Source organism: Balaenoptera physalus, assembly GCF_965194825.1.
Source record: "Balaenoptera physalus genome assembly, chromosome: 20".
Taxonomy (NCBI): Eukaryota; Metazoa; Chordata; class Mammalia; order Artiodactyla; family Balaenopteridae; genus Balaenoptera; species Balaenoptera physalus.
Genome location: NC_138901.1, coordinates 9331994 through 9350215, shown reverse-complemented (window position 1 = coordinate 9350215; position 18222 = coordinate 9331994). Strand labels below are relative to the sequence as shown.

The window sequence follows — 18222 nt, the reverse complement described above, 5'->3', positions numbered from 1 at the left end:
AGCAATGGCACTTACAGAGCGTCTTCATTTGCAGGCTTTAAGGGACGGCAAGTTACTGCCCTTCTCGATACTGCACTTGAAATCTATGTTTATGTTCTGTAACCTTGCAGCTCAGCTCATCACCTGCTCTGACTGGATCCTGAAGTCTGAAGAGGATGTGCCAAACCTTACAGCATCAGGAGTTTGTGCCAGGAAAGAAGTCCTGGCAAAGGATCTCAGTCTTTTTACCAGACTTTTTGAGGAAAGGAAAAATTGGCTGATATGGATGAGTAAAGGGTCAGTTCACTTCTAGCTCAGAGATTTCAAGTGGAAACCTTTTTCTTAAAAAGCTTGATGGTTAATATTGTTATTTTATAACACAATGTTTATAAAAAACGATGTGTTAATAAATCCAGCAGAGACACTGAACCCAAATCAATTTCCATTTCCCCGTAAGCACTGTGCTGCATCAGACGGCAAGAGAAGGTCCCCGTCGGACGTGCCCTGCACATCCCGGCCTCACCACCCACACCCTCCCGCTGCCCTGGAGCGCCTGCACGGAGACCACCGCATGGACACGGGCGGGGCGCCCCCTCACCTCCACTCTTGAGGAGGTAGCGGTTGACATCCTGTATGGTGGTATTGATGGTAGGCCCAGTGGGGACACTTCCAGGAGTGACGTCAGGGTCATTCTCGGGATCTATATTCTGAAGTCCTTTCCAGGGAACTCCAGGATGGAACTCTGGAAAATTCCAAACAAATGAAAATCAACACATGAGTATCAGAGCACCTTCATCTTGCTTCATGATAGTTTATGGAAATGTTTACAATCTGCTAATTAAGTTAAGAGGCACACTTTAGACTTTCTTTAGTAAATCATCAATCCTTCGGAACAAACTAGGTATTATAGCTACCACGCTGAACACTGAGATGGATGTCCAGACGGGAGGATAAAACCCAGACGTACTCTGACCAGATGGGACACAGCGCCCCTTCCCCACTCTCCTTCCCCTCTCTCCTTCCCCACTCTCCTTCCCCTCTCTCCTTCCCCACCCTCCTTCCCCACTCTCCTTCCCCTCTCTCCTTCCCCACTCTCCTTGCCCTCTCTCCTTCCACTCAACTGAGGGCTGCAGAAAACCCTGTGATGCCAACCACACCCAAAATTTATCTGATGAATGGATTTCCAATGAAAAAGCCAAAGCTATGGGGTTAAGGTTTCCAGGATTCTGAGCTTGGATCCTGGCTTCTCCTGGGCCTAATCGCTCCCGTAGGCTTGGCGTGTCCTGATCGGCTGCCACAGGGAAATGTGCACACTCTTTCTTACCTGGGGGCCAGTTGATGCTGGAGCCATTTGAGATTTTATCACTGTCAGATTTGGCACGTGACCAGCTGTGGGGAACAGCTACAGGAGGAGTGGCTGGTGACTCACTGCTCTGGATTAAATCGTACCGGCCATAGGAGTCGTCGATGGAGGACTTAGCTGGAGGCCCAATGCTCAGACCTCCAGAGATAGCACCTGGGGGGACGGCAGGGAATAAAAGAGCCGAGTGAACAAGGGACCCCGAGTCCCTGTGCTGGGCGCCGGGCCTTGCCCTTTGCAGAGGTGCATGAACTGTCAGACTCGGTTTGGCCAGCACTTTCTGGGGGAAGTGACTATTCCAGTTAGCCCAAACTTGGCCTTGAAAGACAAACTCTTTAAGAACTGTTTCAGTTTTTCAAGTTGGAATTCTTGATGAATGCATACCCAACACCACGGTGAAGCTCTCTGGGGACAGCCTGTGAGTCCCTGTGGTCAGCTGTTGTCCTTGTTGTTGCCTGTGCCCCTTCCCCAGTCCGCTGCCCTCACTACGTAAGGACAAACTGGCATGTGGACTTGGAGGCCTTAACCCCGCCCACCCTGGGCGACTGAGCTCTCTCCTGCCAAAGAAAGTGCCCAAACAGCACGTGATTTTCTTGTAGAATTAACCATTAGAAAGAATTTTCTTTTTAGAATGCCTTATATCAAGAGAGAATTATACACCCTATTAAATTTCCTTTGCTGTTTATGCTACCAGGAAATTAAGAGCTCAATTTAATGCAAGTGAGATCACCTCCTATGGTTATTAGCTTTTTTTTTTCCCCCCGGCCATGCCTCGCAGCTTGCGGGATCTTAGTTCCCCGACGAGGGACTGAACCCTGGCCCCAGCAGTGAAAGCGCCAAATCCTAACCACTGGACCGCCAGGGAATTCCCTGGTTGTTAGCATTTGCTGTTTCTCTTTTCTAGGCATTAGATTTTCTATTGTGTTTTATCATTTTATTGAAAAAATTTTCTTTTAGACAAAGTTTTGGTTGAAGATACAGATACATTGAGTGTGCGGCCATGACCTGTATTCTTCGTTGCTTTGGGGCATTTTCAATTACTTCTTGGTTTGTAGCTAAGGTGTGAAAGTTGAGGCTTCGAGAGGTTTGATCATTGACTACCTGGGATCTGACATACTCTGTAATGAAGTGGAATATATATGTTTAACTTATTGAGGTAACACTGGTTTCTGACATCTAAGTTTCACGGGTATGACACTGCATTTCGACTTCTGTCTACACCACAGGGCGCTCACCACCAACAGCTTAGTTTACATCCGTCCCCACGCAGTTGACCCTCTTTCCCCATTTTGCTCTCCACCCACCCCTTTCCCTCTGGTTACCACTACTCTAGTTCCCTGTATCTCTGTGTTTGTTTTTGTTTGGTTTGGTCTCTTGGAATATTTTCTATTCAGCTTTCAGCACTGAATTCTTGGAAGAGAAATGCAGTACAAGTAACGAAACGAGGATAATCAGCGAGTAGAAAAGAAGTGACCAGACTCCAGGCACCTCGGCTTGGACGTACCATGCTTGCTGGGGTTCTGGTCGAGTGGAGAAGCAGCACCGGGTAAGTTATCCATCGGGTTGGGATGTGTCCACTGAGGGAGGCGTGACTGGGACTGAGACGGGTCCTTCACTGATAAACCACCAGTCATGTCCATGCTGCTGACATTCATGTTTGGGTTCAGTCCAGCTAAAAATAAAAACGCTATCAGGATATGTCTGCTCTTCCTGTAAACGTTCACTTTCTAAAGCTCTCCTAGAGAATCAATCTAAGTCTTAATTCACAGCCAAATATTTTAAACGTAACTTTTAATGCTGGAGGAAAAAACCCCCTTTTTGCCTTTTTAATAACATTTATCTCTAGGAATTTTATTCCTAAATTAAGGGGACGATGGTAACAAATAGTCTTTGATTAAGTAAGACCAATGATTCTCTTCATTTTACTTGCTTTGGTGCCAAACGTGGTCCTGAAGCTTCTCAGTCAGAGCCCACAGAAAAACAGAACAAGTCCAAACAACTAGGAAAATCTTTTCTGACCTCAGGGCATCTTGTGCAAACTAACCAGATCCAAACCAGTCTCTCGGAGACGTAAACGGTACCCTAAGGTCCCACCGACAGAACAAGCTGGTGGGGAGACCCCAAATCTGCCTTTAGTGAACTCACTTTACAAAAGTCTGCTCTTAAGGAGTTTATGAATTAAACATAAAACTCCCTTAAAGGACTTGAACTATTTCAAAGTGCGGGTGCTGCCATCTGCCCCGGCTGGAATGTGAGCTGATCCTGGGTTTATTTCTTACAGCTAAAGGCAGGCACGCACTGGGGCACGTGACAAGTGCCATCACTGTGCTGGGTTAGTGGAGAGGGATGAGGGGGACGATAGCAAAAAGGCTGAAGTGAAGAGTCCCTGATGGGACACCCGTCATGAGCTGGGCAGGCTGCTTGGCCGGACAGAATGACCAGTGCAGGTGCGACCCAGTGGTTCCAGGCCATTTCTAACCTGCGGTTCCCACACCACATGTCCTGGTACAGAAGCAAAGGTAGCGAACATTTTTGTTCTTAACTTTAAATCAAGAGCTTCAAACTCAAATGCCCATATGGGCCAAGTGGGCAACACAAATGAAGGTGATGCGGGCCTGGTGGGGACAGCGCCCGCCCTGCTACAGGTGCTACCGTGCAACCAGTGAATGGAACACAGGCCCAAGGCAGCCATTTTCAAGAGAAGCCAGAAGCCACTTTTAGTTGAAAATTTCCAATTTTTAAATGTTGGCAATCTCACACACACACACACACACACACACACACACACACACACACACACACACACACACACACACACACACACTGCAGACCTAACCAAACGCCCGTGGGAGTCCGACACCACTGGGGTCTACCTTCACCTCCACCCACACAGACCCAGTCAGGTGAGGGCACAACCGTTAGGTCGGGCTTCAGACTGGCCTCCACAGCGCCCCAAGTCCCATGGCCGGGCCCCACCCTCCCCGTCTCGTTTCTTTCTGTTCCTCCCTCCACTGGCAGCCAGGCCCTGGCCGGCCCTCGCCGACACCGACGGCCCCGGGACGGGCCCTTCTTCCATGCGACGCTGGCTCTGCTCCACTGGAACTCTACTCGTTTGAGGTCCATGCTTAAACCCTGCTCTGATTTTTCTTTCACCGCTCAAGGTGACCACGCACTCTCCCTTCCCTAAGCTCTGCAATAACGACATTGCACTGCCTATGAAGGCTGGTTTTCGTTTTTATATGACTGGTCTTCCTGGGAAGACGACAAGCTCGGGAGTCAAGACAGCATCGGAGAAGAGGCTGCACGGGAAGGAAGGCGGACGGGACTTACAGCTGCTGAGGAAAAGGGGTGAGAACCAGCCAGAGAGGCAATTTCACAAGCTAACTTTCTTACACTTTATTAGCTATCTATTTTTAACACATTTATTTTTAAACTTTAATGTGATTATAAAATATTATCAGAAGTATTTTTCATCAATTTTGAAGATTCAAGGCACTAATTTTTTCACTTGTAGTAAGAAAAAACCTTTAAGGGTAAAGATTTGTGTACTTCGTTTTCTAAATATTGGTTAAGAGGACAGATGGATACTAGGATACTAGGAAGCTGAAGCTAAACATTTTAGGACAATAGATGGAAATGAATTTTCTTCTAAAACAACTATTGTTAAAAAAGAAGTATTTACATAAGTAGCCAACATTCTACTAAGTGCTTGCTATTACAAAGTACTTTGCCTGTTAATTCACTAAATCTTTAGAAGAACCCGATGAGGTAAGTATTCCCACTTTACAGATGGGGAAATTAAGGCAAAGAGCAGCCAGGCAGCTTAGTCGTGGGGGCAGTTTGGTGGTCTGATTTCTAAGGCAGGTCTTAACTACTAGACTATTCTGCTTCTTCAACACGGAGGAAAGTAATGGGCGGGACAATCATGAAGGGACAGAAGAACCGTAGTTTAGCATTTGTCAGTTTTGTATTAAAGACACACCACACTGGTTACATGTCAAGTAGAGAGTGCTCATGTGATCAGAACATACCTCTCTTCTCAGAGACGTTGGCAGTATTACACAGAAAGGGACATCATTAGCCGAAATTCGCTGTCACTCAACTGGCCTTCGACCCTTTGGATATGTATTTCTCAGGTAACTAATTCCCTTTGCCCTGTAGCTTCAGACTCTAACAGCCAACCTGACAAGCCTGAGGCGCTTTCACCTGCTTCTGGATTCTTACAGCAAATTACAGCTGACCCTCGAACAACGCAGGGGTCACAAATCCGGGTATAACTTTACACCCGGTCCCTTGTACCTGCAAATTCAACCAACCGCAGGTCATGTAGCACCGTTATTTATGGGAAAAAACCCATGTGTAAGTGGACCACGCTGCTTCAGCCCGTGTTGTTCATGGGTCAACAGTATTCCCCGTACAATCACTTTCCTGACACAGCCCTTCTGACGGTCTTCAGCGTCGTAACCTGTGTCCCTCCTGGCTGGCCTGTGTGACCTCGAGGGCGGCACCACATCTGCCACTGGCCTGCGGGTTTCAAGTGCTGGGCGGGCGCCCTATCGGTTGGGGGTGAGGGCGTGCGTGTTGATCGGGGTGATTACACAATCGTGCTCTGCACTATAGGACTTGTGTGGACAACCATGGCTTTTTAAGAAGTGCCTGGTTCACGGACATCTGCACACCTTTCCTGTTCCCGGCATTTCAGGCTGGAGAGAGCCAGGGATGGAACAAAGCGCCGATTCAACAGTGGAGAGGAGATCATTCTGGTACTACTTTCAAAGATTTTATACTGAAAGCACTTATGGGCGCAGCAAAATTCTTGCTCTGCGAAGACAGCTAGGGTCCCTCCCTTACGAAGGAGACTTGAGACAGCCTCGCTCTGGAACTGCATCTCTGCCCGGCTATTTCAGCCCCGCCAGGTGCACGCGGTCGGCGTCGAGCCGGACTCACCGAGAGGGTAGGGAGCGAAGGTGCTGGGTGAAGACTGCTGCTCTTTGGTCTGCAGGTCGGGGAGGCCGGGGGCCTGGGGGTGGGGGGGGAAGCTGTCCAGGGCCGATTTGCCTGCAGAGGGGTGCAGAGACAGGTGTGGCGGGGGCGGCGGCGGCTTCACGAGCAGGGCCTGGGCCAGCTGGCGCTGGTGCTGCTGGATCTGCTGCTGCAGGTTAGTGATTGTGCGCGCAACCTGCGGGCGGGGACGCACGGTCAGCGGGTCGGGAGGGCCGCCCGGGCCGCCCTCCTCCCCAGCCCAGGTGACGCCGAGGCTTTCAAAACGGGAGGCTGAGCGAGAGAGAAGCCAGTGACAAGTAACAGGTCAGGGGAGGTGACAGCTAGCAACCCGGCTGAGCCACCCGGGGGGCGCCTACTTGCTGCTCCTGTTGTCTCATGGGTCCGGAAACGTTCCGCTGGGCCTGTAGCATCTGCTGCTGGATCTGTAAACGTTGGTACGCCTGTGGACACAAAGAGAAGCATCCAGTAGATTGTAAGAAAGCCCCAACAAAGGGTTCCACTTCTGTACATTAGTTTTAAAAAAAAAAAAAAAAAGGCACAGATTCTCGGTCCCCTTACCATCCTGTGGTTTAAGCATAGCGTGAGGCATGAAGCTTTTTCAAAAGGAGACACGTCTTTCCAAAACCTTTCTAGTGCACAGACTTTACAAAGTAACTCAGTCAGTACCCCTGTTTAGTGCTGGTAATGAGGTTTGTCAGCAAATATTTTTCAGTTAATGAAGAGATCAAAATTCTTCTGCTCGATTCATATAAACTAAAAATAAAAAGAAATGAGGGGAAAATAAAAATTTTTTTTTCCCTTATAAAGATGCAAGTTGTCCAGAATGGCTCAGACAATGTGGCGGGACAGCAGTGATCGGCGGTCACAGAATAATACACGTTAAAGGGCTCGTAACGACCAGGAGCCACGGGTGGTCACGGTCCACAGGGAGCCTGAAATCCAGACTTGTGGCTCTTCTGCCACACAGACCCCGTCCACAAAGCCAGCGAGAATGATCGTCAGATTCTTCCCAAAATGAGGCAGAAGGCCGGATCATTTGTTTCGAAAGTTGGCTGAATATTGTAAATCTTTTCTTTACAACATGGATTTTTGGGGACGTTTTGGGCAAGAGGATTTATTGAAATAGAATCCAAGTAGAAGTAGAGATTATACTACTAGAAATGCCTCATTAATCTGTAAATTAGAGAGGAATAAAATACTTCACTTAAGTGAATCCTTATAGGCTCTAAAACTTAACCTTAGGATGTACTGAAACTTCATTTTACGAATTTTTCCGGAAAAAAATGTCAAAACAGTGTACATTGTTTTTAAAACAGAGCAGATTAAACATAATCCAACATTTTCTTGGTATCTTTTACACTACAGAGGTCAATAAAAATTATGTATAAATAAGGGATTCCAGAACATCAGTACGACTGATAATGAGTTCTGTCTCACGTCAGAATCCAGCCGTCCTCTGTGTTATCAAGGAGTAGAAAGCTGTTTTCCTCTGCAGTGAGAGCTCTAAACAGCATGCTTCTCAGCTGCTCCCTGAGGTCAGTGGTCCGTTCCTGGCGCTGGCGGTAGCACACCGCCCAGGGGCCTTACAGCATGCCTGTGAGGCAGCTTGGCTCCCTTTTCCGAGTGAAGTCCAGTCCCGGCCTGGACCCCGTGCCCAGGGCCCTGGGTACTTCACTGCACTGTGGCTTGTCCTAGGTCACCTCCACCCCACCTGGCCACTACCTGGAACCAGACACCCAGACGGTCAGACGTGCGTCTAACAAACGCTGAAGGGTCAGGACTGAGAGCCCAGGGCTCCCCCGTAAGGAAAGGCTGACAGCATGGTTTTGTCTATTGGAGGCTTTTCTTCCTTCATGACTCCTGGTCATTTTCGAGGAGCTGTTGGGCAAGACTTCTAAATAAATCAGGTGTCAACGTATTACAGAAGGAAATAATATACTGGGTCCTTAAGGGAATATAAATTCAGGATGCACCTAGGGATACAATGCCATGGCATTTCATGGTAAAAGCAGTAAGATTGTTGAAATTTAAAAATTCAACATATGTTAAACTATAAAACTTGCAAGAATTATTAGGCTACATCAGCCTTTCTCAAGAGGGATTCTGAGAGAATCAAGTCCTAATCTCTAAGGCATCTCATCTCCTGTATGTAACCAAGTAACTTCTGTCTTCTGCTTCTAGAATGGTATCTGTGTAGACCATCCTTGGAAGAATTTAGAGAACAATCATGAAATGATTTGTTAGGTTCTGTGGTTCAGATGAGGAAGGCTGGCTGAGAGCTAACAGACACCCTAACTGTCAGATCTGGAAGACTGTGATCACGAAGGCGCCAAAGAATCCACAAAGCTTAGTGGAAACACCCTTAAGTGAAGAGCTTCCTAATTCTTTTACTAGCTTGCAAACTTCACGAAAGTCTCAATGACATTCCCTGATGTGAAGAAAAGCGTTACAGTGACTGCTTTGCTGCAGCCGGCGCGCATGTTGCTGGCACATCCCCGGGCTCACGGGGAGAAGGCCCTTCCTCTGTCCTCGAACCCGAGCAGATCTACCCACTCACCAGCTGCAGCTGATAGAGCTGGTTCAACATCGTCATATGCTGAGGATTAATTGGCGAGGTTAATAGTGCAGGGTTGAGACCAATGTTTTTTGCTGCAAACTGCAAAAGCTGTGCTTGAACCTGTTAACAAAAAAATGAACCATTAGACATGAATTCTCTATTCAAACATTTACTTGTCTGTGCAGTTTTCTGAGATTCAAAGCTGATTAAATGACAGTTATATTTGTCTCAGTGAACTTCAAAAGCCATTAAAAAATTTAGACATTTTAACATTAGTAGTTAACATGCTTTTGTGGATAATATGGAAGGAAGGAAGGAAGGAAGGAAGGAAGGGAGGGAGGGAGGTAAAGGCAGAAGGCAAGAAAGAGATTTCTTCCTCCAAATATTTTAGTTACGAATTAACTTTCTAGGGCTCTGGGTTACTCCTATCGGTAACTGATTTCACGTTCTGTCGAAATGAAGATAAGTGGGCATCATTTAAGGGTGGGAGATGGCGAAGGCGTGGTCTCTGGGAGGAAGTTCGAGCCTCCTCAAAGGAGGCCAGTGCCTGCGTCTCACACAGGCGCCTCGGACCAGTCCTCGCAGGAGCTTGGCAGATGGCACCGCGGCCACCTGACCGGAGGGCCTCATTCCAGGGCAGGCAGGGATCCCTTCTCAAGTTGACACGCTCGGGAAGTGGTCTCCCCCTGCTCGTGGGACCAGCCATTCCTCTCAGGGGGCCCGGCTGCCCAGCCTCCCATGTGGCACATGCACTGGTGTGGCCGGCCAGCCCTGACCGCGACGGTCAGCCTGTCTCCCTGCTCAACTGGCATTCACTGCCTTGAACCCGTCAGGGGCCTGGCACTGGCCAGCTCAGTGTTTTCCACGGCGTGCGCTGTACGCTTATCACAGTGTTTACGCAAGATGGTTTTACGCAGAGCACGAAAGAGTATCTTTTACAGTCGTCTAACGTGTATTAGAAAAATGTTGCTTTTTCTCTTTATGACGGATATGTTCAGTTTTAAGAATAAATTTATCTAAATTAAGAAGGCAAGTCAACTTAAAGAAAACACATTATGTAACAGTCGTGGGAAGCACACAGATGAGTGACATTCGGGACACGCTGGCTTGCTGAGTGTGTGGAAGGCTGCTCTCTGTCTCCAGGACCCGTCTCTGCTCCTGCGCCTTAGCTGGGGTGGCCATGTCACTAGGCTTGGGCAGTGGGACATGAGTGGAAGTGGTATGTCTCTCGTCTTCCCTCCTGTCATCGGGAAAGGGCCGAGGCAGAGCTGCTACTTTCTGCTCTGTTGCTTGGGGGAGAATTACTTGTCTGTCAAGTCTGAGCATCTGTATTTCGGGGTCTCTTTGTTGTAGCAGCTTACAGTGTATCCTGTTTAATGAATTTTACTATTATTTTACCCAGATTTCAGCCATCTCAACTCAGTGCACAGATCTCAGGTCAAACAACTGTGGAGGAATAATTACTTCCAGTGAATTCTCCGATTTACCATTTTAATCTATTATTGAATATTCTTTTAAGGGGTAAGGACTGTAACACTGTAATTAAAAACTCAGTCCAAAGTCAAAAATTATGGAAATGTTCTAAAAGTAAACAATATTAATATGAAAAAAAGCTGATATTATGCTTTAGAGCTATGTGAAACAACAATATCCTTTTCCTTAATTCTATTTGCTCTTTTTTTTTTAAAACGATCTAATACTAAAGAATAAACTTAACTAAAAAGTCTGTGATATAGACACTATTATATATTGTCACTTTTAGTTTGTCACTAAAGCATTACTCAGTCCTTCACTGCTTCTAAGAATTTTCTTTTACGTCCCAAGCAATTTCACTTTCCTCTCCCACCAACCTAGGAGAATTCAATGGGTTCATCCGAGTAATCTCAAGACCAGGACAGAAGTCCCATCACTGGCATGTGTCACTGGCAACAGCACTCTGACGGGAGGAGGCCCAGCCCTGGCCTGTGGGGTGGGGGCCCTGGGGGAGCTGCTCTGGAAACGCCACCCAGGGCAGGAGGGTGGGACGGACAGGGTAACACGGGCGGGCTGACAGGCTCTCAGTGTAGCGCGGACGCGGGTCTGACCTGAGGGGATAGAAACTGAGGCACTTGAGCACGGAGACTGGGCTGGGAGGAGCTCAGGGGCTGCACGGGCGGCTGTGGCGGCTGCTGCAAGGTCCTCGCTGGTGCTGCTCCGCTGCTGCCAAACATGCCCAGATTGCCACTCGGTGTCTGCAGGGAGGCGGAGGGCTCGTTACACAGTCGCCCGGGAGCAAGCGGGGGGCAAGGCTGCACCTGTTCCTGCCGCTCTCAACGTGTACCAAAGGGGATGTTTAAGAAGCGCTGTCTAAACTGGGTACAGATGACAGAAGATCTGCCCGCGAAGCCTGCCTATGTCTTTAAATCACAGAAGCCGCCCACAGAACCAGTTTTAAGTGCCCCCCCACAAGGCCGTCGTGTTCCAGGAACCTATAATTACACAGAGCCAGGCACAGGAGCGGCAGGCACAGCTGTGTGGGCACCGTCTGTGCTGGGGTAAAGGGCATCATGTGCGTGGACCACGAACCTGGGAGAACAGGACATTTTCCAAAAGGAAATATAATTATGATTTCAACAAACCTGAAATTGAATACATGAACAACTCCAGGCATATTTGTGTTTAACACATATATTTGTGTTAAATATAATAACTATATATTTGAGTGCTTCTTTCTACTCTCCTGACTGGGTATCTGACTCCCGGGGCCCGCCGGCCAGGCCGCTGACTTCCCGACAGCAGAAGAGCTGAAACTGGCACCGTGGCCCAGCGGGCAACAAGAGACGGCCAGGATCACGCGGATGGGGCGCCACTGAGAACTGCCGCCGGCCACCCCAAATCCCACAGCATCGCTGGAAAAGAAGGCTCAGAGCTGTGTGTATGTGAGCCTCCCCGGGGAGAAAATCAAGAAGAGCAGTTCTGTGGACGGGAAGAGCGTGACGCGCTTTCGTATCATTTCATTCCAGGGGAGAGAAGTGACACGAAGCGGCCGTCGAGCAAAACCCCAGGTCCCTCCGTTCAGGGACGTCTGAGGGTGACTTTCACCTTCCCCAAGAGTGTCAAAGGCAGGGAACAATGCCAACATCACTCTCCGAAAACCACTGAGAACCTGCAAGAGACGTCACCTCTATCTCTGGGAAAAAGGGGAGAGTATGGCGTTTTCCTGCAGATCAATGCATTTAAGGTTTCGAGTGTCAGGAGAGAAAGGACGGCACTGCCTGGACCTGTGAACGCATCAGGCAGGTGAAGACTGCTCTGCGGTCCATGTCATTTCACTAGCAGTACTTTAGTACCAAGGGTGTTTTAGTTACATGTAAAAATAAGTATAATTTTGAAGCATTTCCTATAACATGGTTAAATTTCAAGAACTGGATTCAATTCTTGATAGCAGTACGTCACTTGAAAGGAAATCCTTACAATATTTCAGCTCCCTTTACATATTCAGTTATATTCTCAAATGCAGACATTAATTAAAAATAAGAAGGTTTGCGTGTCAAACACACTTTCTTAAAGGCAAGCGAGAGAGACCACGGTGGCCCTCTACCAACCGCCTTACCTGTCTAGAAGAATTCAAGTTCTGCATGCCCAGCCCTGAGGCAATCCCACCCAGGGCCTGATGAGGGAGTGCACTGTTGGAAAGGGGGAGCTTCAGGCTTGGTGAAGGCAAAAATGGTGAAGTCGTGGGCTCTTCCACGAGGCCGCCATCCTGATTGGGGAAAGAAAGCGTGAGCTGTGTGGAGTGCCCGTCCGCACACAAAGCACAAGTTTCCCAGGACACAGAAAGGGATGCGGATGAACAAAGAATTAAAAGATCAAAAATGTGTGGACAGGAAAATGGAGAAATGGTCAAAAGGAAGAGGGGAAAAAGAAAAAGAGAAACAGGATTAAGATGCTGTTTTCATTTTAACAATTATTTTACAAACACATATCAGCTTATAATATTCTCATCACTACTGACCCTGCCTACGGGTAGGAATCAGGAGAGAGACAAACACTGTAAAAAGTCTTACTTGGAAAACACTTTACAACCATTTTCAAATAAAGAGGCTCCTTTTGAGAAGTTATTAGCAAGGCTCTAGGTATACATTAGGTTGAAATCTGCTGACATTCAAATGTTTTTGACCTACAAACGCGATTTCATATGGTTTAACCTAATAATAAGGTAAATTATAAAACAGACAAAAATCTTGTTATTATTATTTTTTTACATTTATTGGGTGCCAGGTCCTTTGTAAATTTATCTCATCTAACTTCACAACAAACCTGCAGCATTTTAAAAAATTTATCTATCTATCTATCTATCTATCTATCTATCTATCTATCTATCTATTTATTTTTGGCTATCTATCTATCTATCTATCTATTTATTTTTGGCCATGCCATGCGGCATGCACAATCTTAGTTCCCTGACCAGGGAGCAAACTCGTGCCTCCTGCAATGGAAGTGCAGAGTTTTAACCACTGGACCACTAGGGAAGTCCCCAAACCTGTAGTATTATCTCACATTTTAAAGATACGGAAATAAGTCAGGGTCCCACACTTAGCAAATAAAAATACAGGGTGCGGAGTTAAACTGGAATTTCAGATAAACTACTAATAACATCTTAGAATAAATATGGTCCAAAAACGACTCATTGTTGTCTGAAATTCCGATTTCTCTGGGCACAGGGGCGCCGGGCAAGGCGAGCACGCCACTCCGTGGGGAGCTGGCAGAGGACACAGCTAATCTGAGAACAGACGAACTCTCATCTCTTCTCCTAGGAGCTTGCTTTTAGGCTGTTTGTTTGCTTTAAACTTGTCCTTTCTTGCTTCCACTTTGTTTTCAAGGATGAACATTTTGACTGATTTTAACGGGATGCTGTTTCCCCCCGAGGTCACACCAACCTGGAGAGGGAGCGCCAAGCCTGACAATACTAAGGGGAATGAACTGGCGACTACACTTGTTGAAACATCTAAGGGGATTTTCCCACAGACCCCTGCGTGTTCTCTGAAGTAGCCCATCCAAGCAAGGGCCCCGAGACATGGGTGCCCATGCCTAACCACTTCTAGACCCTTTTTCCTGAGATTAGACATGTAATACATCATTTCCAGTGGGAAGGACTGTGCATATAAAGTAAGACCGTAAAACGGAAATGTGATGGCCCTTGTCTATTGGACAAATTGAAGCAGCCAAGTTCACCTGCGAACATGAAAATCAGTTTCCAATTTCAGTATTTTTATTCCTAGTCCCATCATATGAAATATAACACAACCTCTTTTGAGTTAAACATTCATATATATTAGACAAATGGGTAAAAGTCACTTAAATATTATAGCCCAATAACTTTTTAATCCAACACAGTGAAAATGAAAAACACCTCTTGTTAAAAACAAACAAAAAGCCACCTAAACTCATACCTTGTCCAGGAAGGTGGGGCGGTCCACGGAAGACTCTTTGGAGATGGGTGGGCGGCAGCCAAGGGGCTTGGTGACCATCCCATTGTAGTCGGTCACTCCCAGTCCACGCTTGTCCACGTCCACCTTCTTTTCCAGCAGAGCGCCTGGGGCACAGCAGACAGAAGCAGCGCTTGAAACGCGACGCCTCGGGGCTCGGCTGCGCGTTCTGAGCACAGACGGGCACCAGCCTACACCTCCGGGAAGGAGTTAAGACGCTCACCCCCCAGAACACAGGGGCCTCGGTTTGGCTCTGGCCGGGCCCGGGAACCTGTGGTCTGGCCCCTGCGCCTCGTCCCTCGCAGCCACGCCGGCCACCTCTGCCACTGTGGTGCTAGGCCCTTCCTCTCCCCTGGGACTTGTCGCCTCTTTTTCCAAAGAGGGCCCTCCCCTGGCCGCCCCGCCTCACGGCCATCGGTCTCCACCTGCTGAGTCCCTACTGGCTGTAAGGGCCTGTCCGAATGTCGGGGACACAACACAACGCAGACCTGACGGAGTCTGTCCTTGTGCTCTTCCGATTCAGAGGCTGGTGTTTGTTCCACTCCCTCTGACTCTGCGCCGCCTCACGGCTCTGAGGAGGCGGGACTAACCCCCTCCAGCTCACACCGATTCCCTCTGTCCCGGCAGCTTATACCACCCATTTGGCATTTGCATGTGATAATAAAGTTGATCCTCATTATTTGTGAATTCCGAGCTTGTGAATTCACCTACTTGCCAAAATATACTCGTAGCCCCCAAATCAATATTATGGCGCTTTTGGGTCACTTGTGGACGCGTGGGGCGGTGAAGAATTTGAGCCCCCGACGCACACATTCCCAGATCAGGCTCTCACAAAGCGACAGGTGTCCTTTTGTGGTGTATTTAGGGCCATCTCTGCTTTTGGTTGGTCATCGCAGTGGTCCCCATGGTCCCCAAGCCAACGTGCTGTCTAGTGTCCTAAGCGCAAGAAGGCCGCACGGTGCCTGCTTCGTTCAGCAGCTGCTGCAGCGGCGCTGCCCAGGCGGCCGAGTTCAGCTGATGAACAGGGCAGTGCAGCCGGAACAGGGACAGAAAGTCACCATCGTGTATAAGGCTGTGTGGGGGGAGCTAAAGTAATGTCTACAGTGTGAGATGAAGCTTCAGAAAAGATGGAAAGTGGCTCAATTTGTGGATTCACAAGATGATGACTTATTTAAAAAAAGGATAGCTCACGGCATTGGTGTGAGTCGAAAAGGGAACAAAATCTATGGTCACGGTATCCAGGGTCAGGAGGATGTTCAACCCTTCGTAGCTAATGCTTTATTATAAAGGAATATGGCACATAATTATTTGTGAGAAATACATATTAAATACGGTGTCTTTAAACAGAAACACACATAAAACAAGGTTACGTGTTGACTGGTTGACAAAAATGCTGTGGCCAGAGGCTCAGACGACCTCAATCCTGTATGTCCCCTAGGAGCAAGGGTTTAGTACTTCCTGATTCAGTGTCTGCAGGGACTTTACAGGACATAAGGACCACGAATGATGAGAATCAGCTGTATTTTACATGTAAACATTTAACATAATTGATATTATTTTTAAAGCAATTCCAGAACTAGGGTTGCTTGTTCCTTGACAGTAACTCTCGTCTCTCAGCCAGCAGGCGATACTCCCGTGGGGCCCTGAGCAAGCCCTGCCGGGCGCGGCACAATAACAGCTGACTCAGCGCCCAACGAGGTGGGCACGTGGTCCCAGTGCCTTTCTCCAAGAGGGTCACTATCTCCCCCCCTCAAAATAGATGGAGATAGAAAAAATTCATCTATTTGTTGCAAAAATGAAAAGAAAAAACACCCCAACAAACAGAAAAAGCAAACGCGGTTCAATGTGGTGTTTGGCCATTTGTCCCCAGTGCCCACCAGTCCTGAGGGACTGGCCCCGTGGCAGGTGCACATCCTGTGGGTGGTCCTGTCTCCCCAGCACGTATTCAACCATTAACCCACGACTCTGAACATGAAAACTCACAAACTGGTATCTTTAAAAAAAGTGTGCTTTAGGTATGTCATCTTACTTACTCATGGCCTGGTCAAGATTCATATTGTTACTCTTCAAGGCCTCTTCAGCTGGCTCTCTCTGTGGAGGGAAACAGAGTTTTCACTAGGACTGCGTGTTAACAAAAGCAAAAGCTTGTAAAGAGCTCTATCACTATTAACTCAGGGAAGTGATTGATATTAACCTAATATTGTTAGGTTTTGGAACTAGAAATACTTTTCTTCCTTGTGGTTAGAGATAAATATCTTCTAAATAAAAAATACTTGTAATAAGAAAATGTACTGAATTGATTTTTAGAGGGAAGAACTTGTATTTCACACTTTAAACCCCAAATGTCCAGTGCCAGGAGAGTCTTGTTTCTGACTCTGTGGTTCAGCAGGGTGAAACCTCTCCCAGGGCAGCTGCAGGAAGTCACGGTAAGAGTCAGATTCTAGGCTCTGCTGTAAACTACTTTTCACTAAAAAATGTAAAAACAACATGACACAAAACACATAGGTTCATTTTGATAATTATCTCTCTGATTGAAACAGACTAGTCTCGGTGGAGGCCGAAACCAAGCTGGGCATGGTGTTGAAGCACTGCAGGGCCAGTGTGGGCCTATCACCTCACCCGTGGGGAGGCTGGGCCCCCGGCCGCGCCCGCACAGGGTCAGGGACCTGCGCCCCACGTGAAGTATGTGGTCCCCTGCTCCAGTCTGGGGCCACTCTAGACACATCCTTTAGGGACATCTGCAGCAATCAAAAGGTAAACACTCATTTGAATAAAGATTTGGAAAGAAGACATTTGAAGGGGCTAGGTGGCAGATATCGAAGGGGCTACGTGGCAGATACAGGAGGTACTGCTCACGGTCTGAACTCCTGCCACTGGCTCTCAGGCACCGAAGAGACCGGGAGGCATTTTCAGAAGAAGACCCTAAGATTTCCAACTCTCCCTACACATGATCTGAAACTCAGGAAGCAAATAGTTCTGGTTAGGATTCTTTATCTGGACACGAGGCTTTAGTACTTTATACCAAGTTTTCTCTTGAGATCTTGGTCAATGTACTGCATAAACGAACGAAACGCACTTTCAATTATAGATGAGAAGAAAATATAAAACTGTATAAACCAATGAAAATTAAAAACCCCACATCATTTTTCATTCTAGGAAAAGGTTCTCACACCTTTCTTGATAGAAATGATGTGGATCTTTGCTGCAGTTCAAAGCAATGATCCCTAAGCAGAAGCGCCCAGGTGAAAGGGGAATTTACGAGTTAGGCTTTGCCAACAATCTCATCCCCCAAGTCTTCCTTCCGCGTTACACATGACAAAGGTGGGCAGGACACAACAGGGCCATGCGGGGTAGCACGCATGGCGGGAGGAGTAAGGTAAGACGCAGTCACCGGGAAGCCCATGTCTGTGAGCTGTTTCATCAGCCGGGTCATGATCCAGGCCTCGTCCTGCTTGCCAGATGTTTTCATGCCCTAGAACCAAGTGTGGGAAGGAGAAAGGCCATGAGCCACGCTTTAATGCATTTCTTCCAGAAATGGGAGACGCCTAAAATTCGTGTCGATTTACACGTCACAGCGTCTCTGCTACCGCTGAGCAATGCTGTGCTCCACATCGCCCCGACAGCATTTGGCGGCTCGTGCTAGGAAACGCTTCAGGGTGCTTCTGAGGTTGGCATGTGTGTGCCATTTATGGACTTAAAAAAGCAAGATAATTATTTCTTTTCCCCAGAGAATGAATTTAGTTCATCACAAATATGTACCGCTTCCATTATCAAATAATCATAATAAGTGCTCCCTTGAACACGACCCTATAATAACCATATGAAGTTTACTAAAAATTACATAGCTTTTGCCT

General features: G+C 47.5%; 1 protein-coding gene across 8 annotated transcripts in view; it reads right to left on the bottom strand.

The window, feature by feature from the left end:
• The window catches only part of TNRC6C (trinucleotide repeat containing adaptor 6C), a 138169-nt gene that overhangs the window by 15883 nt on the left and 104064 nt on the right, over nucleotides 1-18222 (bottom strand). For 5 of the 8 annotated variants that reach the window (XM_082442962.1, XM_082442964.1, XM_082442966.1 and 2 more), the window contains 11 exons: nucleotides 17760-17840; nucleotides 16402-16459; nucleotides 14333-14475; nucleotides 12493-12666; nucleotides 10985-11131; nucleotides 8901-9020; nucleotides 6700-6783; nucleotides 6287-6518; nucleotides 2844-3011; nucleotides 1304-1495; nucleotides 578-721 (listed from right to left, as the gene is read on the bottom strand). In XM_082442962.1, the coding sequence (XP_082299088.1) occupies nucleotides 578-721; nucleotides 1304-1495; nucleotides 2844-3011; nucleotides 6287-6518; nucleotides 6700-6783; nucleotides 8901-9020; nucleotides 10985-11131; nucleotides 12493-12666; nucleotides 14333-14475; nucleotides 16402-16459; nucleotides 17760-17840 (1543 nt within the window). The remainder of the gene's footprint in view (nucleotides 1-577; nucleotides 722-1303; nucleotides 1496-2843; nucleotides 3012-6286; nucleotides 6519-6699; nucleotides 6784-8900; nucleotides 9021-10984; nucleotides 11132-12492; nucleotides 12667-14332; nucleotides 14476-16401; nucleotides 16460-17759; nucleotides 17841-18222) is intronic. The other 3 variants (XM_082442965.1, XM_082442961.1, XM_082442963.1) reach the window with 2 other exon arrangements.